This window comes from Xyrauchen texanus, chromosome 41 (genome assembly GCF_025860055.1).
Source record: "Xyrauchen texanus isolate HMW12.3.18 chromosome 41, RBS_HiC_50CHRs, whole genome shotgun sequence".
Classification (NCBI taxonomy): Eukaryota; Metazoa; Chordata; class Actinopteri; order Cypriniformes; family Catostomidae; genus Xyrauchen; species Xyrauchen texanus.
This window is the reverse complement of record NC_068316.1, coordinates 28,613,486-28,623,561: the sequence shown is the minus strand read 5'-3', so window position 1 is coordinate 28,623,561 and position 10,076 is coordinate 28,613,486. Positions and strand designations below refer to the sequence as shown.

The window sequence follows — 10,076 nt, the reverse complement described above, 5'->3', positions numbered from 1 at the left end:
GCTCTGTAGGTTCAAGTGAATGGTGATCAGAACTTTGAAGCTCCAAAAAGGAGATAAAGGCAGCATAAGTCAGTGGTGGCTCAGTGGTTGAGGCTCAGGGTTACTGACCAGAAGGTCGGGGGTTCAATCCCCAGCACCACCAAGATGCCACTGTTAGGCCCTTGAGCAAGGCCCTTAACTCCAGGTTACTCCGGGGGGATTGTCTCTGTAATAAGTGCACTGTAAGTCGCTTTGGATAAAAGTGTCTGCCAAATGTATAAAATGTAAAAATGCATAAAAGTAATCCATACAATAGTGGCATATCAATGTCTTCTGAAGCGATCCAGTTGGTTTTGGGTGAGCAGACCTCCCACTTTTAATCAAGCTCGAAATCAAGATCGCAAAGGAGAATGTTTAAAACCATTTATGCACCACTGAAGGGCACTTCGGCAAGGGGATGCAACTCGAAGTGTTGTTCCAAACAAAAGTAAGAAAGTACATTTTTTCTTAAAGGGCCATTTTATAAGACATTTATTGAAGGCTATATTCAAACTGTAATGCCATGTTCCCTTCAGAGTGCACGCATCAAGAGATCTGTCTTTCGTAGTGAGTAGGGCATAGGGATGATCTCTTTCGATTGGATTAAAAAAGGAGTAACAGTTTGGTCTGTCCTCATCCAAATCCAACTGAATCATTTCAGAAGACATTCATTTAAACACTGGAGTCATATGGATTTACTTTTACCCAGGGTAGGCAGAAATAACTTTGACAGGGAAACACACACACACAGACACAACAACTGTAAAACTGTGGCATTATATGCTCATCACAAACCCTGTCTACACCAGATCCGAGCAGCATGACACATCAAAAGCAAATTGCTCCCATTACAGGTGAAACTCGAAAAATTAGAATATCGTGCAAAAGTTCATTAATTTCAGTAATTCAACTTAAAAGGTGAAACTAATATATTATATAGACTCATTACAAGCAAAGTAAGATATTTCAAGCCTTTATTTGATATAATTTTGATGATTGTGGCTTACAGCTTATGAAAACCCCAAATTCAGAATCTCAGAAAATTAGAATATTGTGAAAAGGTTCAGTATTGTAGGCTCAAAGTGTCACACTCTAATCAGCTAAACACCTGCAAAGGGTTCCTGAGCCTTTAAATGGTCTCTCAGTCTGGTTCAGTTGAATTCACAATCATGGGGAAGACTGCTGACCTGACAGTTGTGCAGAAAACCATCATTGACACCCTCCACAAGGAGGGAAAGCCTCAAAAGGTAATTGCAAAAGAAGTTGGATGTTCTCAAAGTGCTGTATCAAAGCACATTAATAGAAAGTTAAGTGGAAGGGAAAAGTGTGGAAGAAAAAGGTGCACAAGCAGCAGGGATGACCGTAGCCTGGAGAGGATTGTCAGGAAAAGGCCATTCAAATGTGTGGGGAGCTTCACAAGGAGTGGACTGAGGCTGGAGTTACTGCATCAAGAGCCACCACACACAGACGGGTCCTGGACATGGGCTTCAAATGTCAAACGTCTTACCTGGGCTAAAGAAAAAAAGAACTGGTCTGTTGCTCAGTGGTCCAAAGTCCTCTTTTCTGATGAGAGCAAATTTTGCATCTCATTTGGAAACCAAGGTCCCAGAGTCTGGAGGAAGAATGGAGAGGCACACAATCCAAGATGCTTGAAGTCCAGTGTGAAGTTTCCACAGTCTGTGTTGGTTTGGGGAGCCATGTCATCGGCTGGTGTTGGTCCACTGTGCTTTATTAAGTCCAGAGTCAACGCAGCCGTCTACCGGGACATTTTAGAGCACTTCATGCTTCCTTCAGCAGACAAGCTTTATGGAGATGCTGACTTCTTTTTCCAGCAGGACTTGGCACCTGCCCACACTGCCAAAAGTACCAAAACCTGGTTCAATGACCATGGTATTACTGTGCTTGATTGGCCAGCAAACTCACCTGACCTGAACCCCATAAAGAATCTATGGGGCATTGCCAAGAGAAAGATGAGAGACATGAGAGCAAACAATGCAGAAGCGCTGAAGGCCGCTATTGAAGCATCTTGGTCTTCCATAACACCTCAGCAGTGCCACAGGCTGATAGCATCCATGCCACGCCGCACTGAGGCAGTAATTAATGCAAAAGGGGCCCAAACCAAGTACTGAGTACATATGCATGATTATACTTTTCAGAGGGCCGACATTTCTGTATTTAAAATCCTTTTTTTTTATTGATTTCATGTAATATTCTAATTTTCTGAGATTCTGAATTTGGGGTTTTCATAAGCTGTAAGCCATAATCATCAAAATTATATCAAATAAAGGCTTGAAATATCTTTGCTTGTAATGAGTCTATATAATATATTAGTTTCACCTTTTAAGTTGAATTACTGAAATTAATGAACTTTTGCACAATATTCTAATTTTTTGAGTTTCACATGTATAATCAATTATAGTGTTAGGTGTATCTGACTACAAAGTAATTAGTTACTGTAATCTAATTACTTTTTAGTCAACAAAATATTGTAATGCATTACATTTAAAATTCTTGTAATCAAATTACAGTTACTGAGTTTCAATTAAATAATTACTTTTAAGTACATTATTTGCACTGAAGTAATATGTACTGTATAATACATTTAAAATATGAATTCATATGTATATCTGTGACAGCTGAAGGGTGTGCGACAATGAATGAGGAGGAAATATAGACATTTTGTATTTGAGCAGAAAACAAAAAAGTTTTCTAGGAAAAATGATTTAGAAAGTAACAAGTGTTGCGCTGACAGTAAACGGCTATTTTGCGCTGCACACACTGGCGCTACTCCTGATATCGCACGCATCCAGCGTAGACAGGGTGTAAGTACAAGTCTAATCAATTTATTGCCCAAAAGGTAAGTTAACTCTTGAAAGGGCAACATAAAGATAAATCAGAATGTTTTTTTTTAGAAAAACATTGCTTTTTATTTACATTCTAGTAGCTTGTAGAAATCATGAAAATAACATTGAAAAGATCGGAATGTTTGCCATGAGGTCAGTAGACACAGTGCTGCCTTATTAAGCTGGGTTCACACTACCAGCTACTTTGTCGCTGCAAGTCGCCAGTGGCTGGCAGTTAGGTCGCTAGTGGTGTGTATGGAGAGTCTAAACAGCACTGTATCTTTACAATTAATATTATTATTAAAATATTAGGATCATGTGAGCTCTACTATCTTCTTTTGTATTGGCTGTCGCTCCAGAAAGTCGCTCTTTATTTGCATAAAGTTAAGCATTTCTCAACTTTGTCACGTTGCTGGATTGCCAATGGTTGCCAACGGTCGCCGTCACTCATGTCGCCGGAAGTCGCCAGCTCTCATTGAAAATGAATCAGATGAGGTTGTTTTGTCACTGCATGTCGCTGGCAGTGTGAACGCAGCTTTACTTTTAGATAAAGATTGTGAGTTAGTTCCAGAATTTGTACAAATTCACATAGCATCAGTATTGCAGTATTTTTTCTCAGAAATGTGGCCCACTCACTCATTTACCAAGTCACTCATATGTTTACAAACCACTTCTTTGCATGTGAGGATCCTTGGGGATTTTACTTGTACTGTTCATGCACTTGTATGCTTAATTGTGTTGTATGCTTGATTAGGGGTGGGCGATATCTCGATATTTAAAATATATCGAGATATTTTTTAAACACGATATGAATTTTGACATATCGTATATATCGATATATTGTTTATATTCAATTCTGATTTCGCCACTTTGCTCGCTTGCTTTCTCTGTGCTGTGCTCGCTCCCGCCTCCGCTCGCCCCCGTCTCCTTGCTTTTGCTCCCCCTCCCTTCGCGTGTTGTCTCATTCAACATGGCGTCGCCCGCAACCAGCCCGGAGGCAGAACTCGTCTAAAAAAAAAAGGACAACTGGCTCCATTATATGGAGATACTTCAGTTTTAAGGCATCGGATGAACAGCAGACAGATGTCTACTGCCGTGAATGCCGAAAGTTGGTGCCAACCAAAGCTTATAGCAAACTTGTTTTTTGGCTATTTGTTGATGGCGACAACAGAGTTAATGCAAAGATGAGCTTGAGTTGTTTTATTTTTGAATGAAAAGGCAATATGTATTATTTGTTTTAATTTACAGTTAAATTATTATTATTCATGTAATCAGGGATTTTTTTTTCTTAAATGTCGCAGAAGCACTTTGTTCTTATATATGCACTGCCTACCTTGAGTTGAGTTGTTTCATTTTTGAATGAAAAGGCTATATGTATTTCTTCCTTTATTTTACAGTTAAATAATAAGAAGCACTTTGTTCTTACGTGAACTGCCTACCTCTTTGCACTTTAATAAAAAAGGACTGTGGTATTTGGCATATTTGTTTTTGCAGTAGTTTTTTTTTTTGGGGGGTATATCGAGATATAGCAAAATATATCGAGATATATTTTTTGCTCCATATCGCCCAGCCCTATGCTTGATGTATTTTTGTTCTAGGTGTCCTGTGGACCGACGGGAGTGTCTTGTCCAGCGACAGTGGAACTATGGCACACAAAACAATCTTGCATCAAAACACTTTTCAACAGTCATCATTGGTTCTCAGGTGGCTTGAGGAGGCACAGTTGTCTGTTCAAGTGAACTGTGGATATCTGCAAGCCCGGATGGAGTTCTAACTCTAATCAGCTACTCGAAATAAAAATGTTCTGTCCTAGTTAACCACCAATCAAAGCTGAGCTTCCACATGATAACCTGCCGCTCACATTCTCCACCAGTGATGCGTGCTCAACCCTAAGCAGTATGAGTGCACATAGCTTTATGCTGGCCCTGATGGCATTCCAGGCCGGGTGCTCTAGACCTGCTCATAGCAGTTATTTGAGGTCCTCACCAACATTTTCAACTTGTACCAAAAAGTACCAAAACTTGCTGCTGCAATAGCGCTCAATGACTTTCGCCCATTAGCTCTTACTCCCATCATTGCCATCATTCCCATCAAGTGTTTTGAGAGGTTGTTCCTTTCCCACCTGAAAACATGCCTACCTCCAACACTGGACTCATAACAGTTTGCCTACAGACCCAACAGGTCAACAGAGGATGCTATCACCTAAGCCCTCCACTCTGCCCAGACTCACCTGGACAAGAGTAACTCCTATGTCAGGATGCTATTCATCAATTTCAGTTTGCCTTTAACGCTGTCATTGCATCCAAGCTGATCTCCAAGTTCACTGATCTTGGCATCAGCGTCTCCCTTTGCAGCTGGACCTTGGACTAACTAACAGACCACAGTCTGTCACTGGCATTCCACAGAGCTGCGTGCTGAATCCTCTCCTCTACTCCCTCTTCACCCACGACTGCATACTTGTGCATGGCTCTAACTCCATAATCAAGTTTGCAGATGACACCATGGTGGTAGGCCTGATCAATGGTGATGAAGAGACAACCCACATAGAAGAGGTTCAGTGTGGTTTGCTGACAACAACCTAGCCCTCAACACACAGAAGACCGAAGAGCTTATTGTGAACTTCCGACGGAGCAGGAAGCCGTGCACACAACCCTGTCTACATCAATTGGACTGAAGTGGAACCCATGCCCAGTTTTAAGTTTCTGGGTGTCCACATCTCTGTGGATCTTTCCTGGGCCCTCAACACCACCACCCCGATCAAGAAAAGTGCAGCAGCGCCTGTACTTCCTTAGCAGACTAAGAAAAGCTAATCCATCTTCCCAGATACTGCTGAACTTTTACAGCTGCACTATTGAAAGCATCTTAACTAACTGCATCATAGTGTGGTATGGTAACTGCACTGTCTCAGATCAGAAGGCCCTCCAGGGGGTGGTGAAAACTGCCCAATTTATCACTGGTGCCCAGTTACCCTCTATCATAGACATTAATCACAAATGCTACCTACAAAGGGAGGAAAATATCATCAGAAACACCTCTTACCCCAACCATGGACTATTTACTCCTAACCCATCTGGGAGACGTTAGAGGAGTCTTCGCTGTTGCACCAGCAGACTCAGAAAGTTTATTTCCTTCAGTGGTTAGCCGACTGAACTCTGTACTATATAATTGGTTTGCACATTTTGCACTATTTATACATGATGCTATTTGTACTCTAATGGTCACCAGCCATTTAAAAATTCAAATTAAACATTTTGTGAAGGTTCCCTTTGACGAACATTTCTGATCAGCTGTTGACAGTGTTGGTGTTACTACGGTTCCAAAAATAAACATATGATTTACTTGTTTGTACATCTGTTAAATTTGTGACGTTAAAAGCAACTTTTACAAATGGTTCAATGAGCAATGTCAGATGCATCAATGATGTCATGAACATTATATTGGGCTGCACATATTTTTTTCTCAATATTTTGTCCATATAAGGATGCTATTCTTTTCATTTAGTAATTGAAATGGTCTTAATTCATACTGTGTTGATGTATTGTAATTACTTATTGTGTGCAAATAATAAACCACGATTTACTTCTGTTGAATTTATTGTGATGTTACATGCAACAAAATGTTATTACATTTATCATTTATTTACCAATTGTACATGTCAAGACTCGTTAATGACATCTTATGTCATGGTGGCGGTTGCATAGTACTTCACATATTTTGTCCATTTAATGATGTAATGTTTACATTTCTTAAAATGTAACATTTCTAAAAGGGATAGTTCACCCAAAAATGAAAATCATCTTATCATTTACTCTCACGCCATCCCAGATGTGTATGACTTTTTTTCTTCTGCTGAACACAAACAAAGATTTTTAGAAGAATATCTCAGCTCTGTAAGTATATACAATGCAAGTGAATGGTAACCAGACATTTGTAGCTCCAAAAATACCATAAAGGCAACATAAATGTAATCCACATGACTTCCAGTGGTTTAATCCATGACTTCTGAAGCCATCCAGTTGGTTTTGCGTGAGAACCGACCAAAATATAATTTATTTTTCACAGTACATCTTGAAAGCAGCCTCCTTGGCCATCTTGATTTCAAGCTCGATTACACTGGTCTGTTACATTGGTCTGTTCTCACGCAAAACCAACTGAATCGCTGGTCACGGATTAAACCACTGAAATCAAATGTATTGCTTTTATGCTGCCTTTATGTGCTTTTCGGAGCTTCAATGTTCTGATCACCATTAATTTGCATTGTACAGACCTACAGAGCTAAGATATTCTAAAAAAAAATGTGTTTATGTTCAGCAGAAGAAAAAAGTAATAAATATCTGTGATGTCATGAGTAAATGATGAGAGAATTTTCATTTTTGGGTGAACAATCCCTTTATCAGAAACTTGCTGCTATTTCAGTTCAGAAAAATGAATTACAAGTAAATTGTGTTGGTTTATTTATAATATGCACAGTAATTGCAGCAAGTTAACACAGTGTGAATTAAGAACTGTTACAAAAGAACTACTGAACAACGTTCACTTGTTGCAAACAGCAATTTCAGACTCATCAAAAATGTCATGGCGGAGGTTGCAGAGGGCAGCACATATTCTCAATATTTTGTCCATTTTAGGGGTGAGGTTGATTGGTACCGTCTGGGAGAGGATTTTGAAATGCTTCAATCGACAAATTACCCGTTCAATATGGAAACTGACATTGGCAATGCGCCTTGTGCTGGTGGTGTCTTCATCTGATAGCTGAGAGCCTTTTTTGGTGAAGGATGGTCTTGTGAGCTTCACATTTTTTGCATTCAGAAGATCCTGAATTGTGAATCCACGGTCTGCCATGACTTCATCACCATCATGGAGGTAGTCCAAGAAACCTGACTTCTGTGTAATAAATGCGTCACTACACCCACCACCATAGGCCGGCGAGATGAACATAACTAATCCGCAAGGTGCAATTGCCAGTAAATATTTGATTGTATTATGCCCATAATGATGACTGTACGATTCGCCTCTGGAGGCAGGGTTTTTGGCCTTTTGCAATGGTGTCTCAGAGCAGTCAATTATACATGTTGTGTTGGGGTAATGTTCTTTGAAACATTCTGGCATTCTAGCTTTTATAGTTTCACTGGGCAGCCAAGGTATGTAGTCTTTCATGTTTTCCTCCATTAGATCAATCCAATAGCTGAGAGTTCTTGAAACCGTTGTTTGAGACACCTGAAACTTTTCTGCCAGGTACTCCTGCAGGAGATTAAGCCTCAGCTTCATAAGCACCATTAGGAGCTGGTCTCTGGGGTCTTGCTGGAAGTTGTTGTTGCACAATGGGACTAGGTGCTCAGCCACACGGTAGAAAACATCCAGTGACAAACCAGTATGGAGCTGGCAAAGGTTGTCACTCCTCAACAGGGACTTGTACATTGGGGTGGAACACTGGATGCCCTTGTCAGATGTAGGAGGCTTAACCTGGAATTCTCCTGCATAGTCATGATCTTGAAGAGTTGGATCCTCCCACTGAGTTTGGGCATCCTTTTTAGAGCATGGGATGTCTTCTTCGAGCTTCACAGCATAACTGGTTGATGGCAACTCATCTGAGAAAATATTGGCCCAACATCTCATTAACATCTCTATTAACACTATCACAAATATTTGTGAACACAGGAGCAACGTAAATATTAGTCGATATTGCTACAATGCTTACATTAATGTTCAAAGATTTCACGTGCGAGTAACATGGATTTTGAGAAATATTTCTCAAGGCACTTTCTGTGGTGAGAAACATTTCGTAACTTTGAGCTCGAGTTCAAATAAGTAGTACGACTTGCCAGGTAATATTTAATGCAACGGTTACCTGGAGGCTGTCTCTTAAGTGCCCGACGCGGTGTCTTTACTGGAACATCATAACCCAGCCATTTCTCCGGGAAGGGATGTTTCTCCGTTGGTCTCCCATCTACGAAGTGGAAGGAGCACACATACGGACGCTTTGGTGGTTTTTTTAAGTTGAGCGCTTTGAGCCACAACCGCAAACTGTTTTCTTCCTTCGGCGGAGGATGCAGACTGTACGGCGCTCCACAACACTCGGATCTCCTGGACTTATGAATATAGCACTCCTGCTGCAAAATCTCCCTTCTCTTCTTCCAGTTGTTATGGCATCCACTGACAGAACACATTAAACTACTCATGATGACTTTTGTCAACTCGGCAACCTTAAAATCCAGTTCGCTAGCCAACAACGCTTGTCCACCAACAGTACACCGGAAGTTAAAAGACAAAGATGTCAAGATGGCTGCGCGCTAGTTTCTCTGATGTGAAATGGGGAGACACAACAGTTCTTCACACTGGGAATACGTTTAAATTAAATAAATGTCATATTGTGATAAAAAGCACACAAATTAAATAACTCGTTTATAAATTTACATTTGTTCCCAGTATGTTTTAAAAAGGATGAAAACAAATCCTCAAGCCAATAAAATATCAATATGGTTTAATTTTGTTTAACTTTGTTAAATCTTTTTTTTTTTTGTTAAATTTATTTGCAAGGATTTGTGCTTTTTCGTATTATTATGAAGTTAGAATGCAATTTATAATTAAGCGCGCGCGCACGCACACACACACACACACACACACACACATATATATAATTTTTAAAGAAGAGCTGTTTTGAACTTGTCTGAGTTCTTGTTTGAGTTCAAAATTGTTTGAGGGACAATATAAGGATATATATGGATGGAATAGCAATTAGCATGAAACAACTTGCGATTTCGATTAAGACTTTTAATAATTTTGAGCTTTATAAAATATTTATTTGCACTACAACTTTAGTTTATGTATTATAACCTCCCCATGACACGAGTTTTTTTTAATGTGTGTTTCTTATAAGTAGTTCTATACATCTTGCTGTATAATATTTAATAATTATAATTGTAATTTGTTTTTATTAAAAAGATTTAAACTAACCATTCCAGATGGCGGACTTATTAAAAGTAGCAAGTGGACGGCGTGTACTACCTCCCGACACCTGTTACTTTTCTCAGCGCTGGTGAGAATGACCCAATCACAGTCAATTTGGAGGATTTTCATTTATTTGCATATCATGTATGAATCTTTGCATTTGTTAGATTTGAACATTTAACACATTTTTGGTACGCAAGTGAAGATACTATATATATATATATATATATATATATATATATATATATATATATATATATATATATA

General features: G+C 39.4%; 1 protein-coding gene across 1 annotated transcript; it reads right to left on the bottom strand.

Annotated features, from left to right (window-relative positions):
* Positions 1-4,375: 4,375 nt before the first annotated feature.
* On the bottom strand, positions 4,376-9,195 carry si:dkey-56d12.4 (uncharacterized protein LOC799220 homolog). Its single transcript, XM_052114155.1, has 2 exons — positions 8,710-9,195; positions 4,376-8,449 (listed from the first exon to the last, which is right to left on the bottom strand). The coding sequence occupies exons 1-2, from the start codon at positions 9,038-9,040 to the stop codon at positions 7,395-7,397; spliced, it is 1,386 nt and encodes a 461-aa protein (XP_051970115.1). The 5' UTR covers positions 9,041-9,195; the 3' UTR covers positions 4,376-7,394.
* Between the last annotated feature and the right edge of the window lie 881 nt (positions 9,196-10,076).

Coding starts and splice junctions, on each gene's coding strand:
- si:dkey-56d12.4 (XM_052114155.1), bottom strand. CDS start 9,040: ATGAGTAGTTTAATGTGTTCTGTCAGTGGATGCCATAACAACTGGAAG. Junction 8,450..8,709: donor ACTTAAGAGACAGCCTCCAG/GTAACCGTTGCA, acceptor ATATTTTCTCAG/ATGAGTTGCCATCAACCAGT.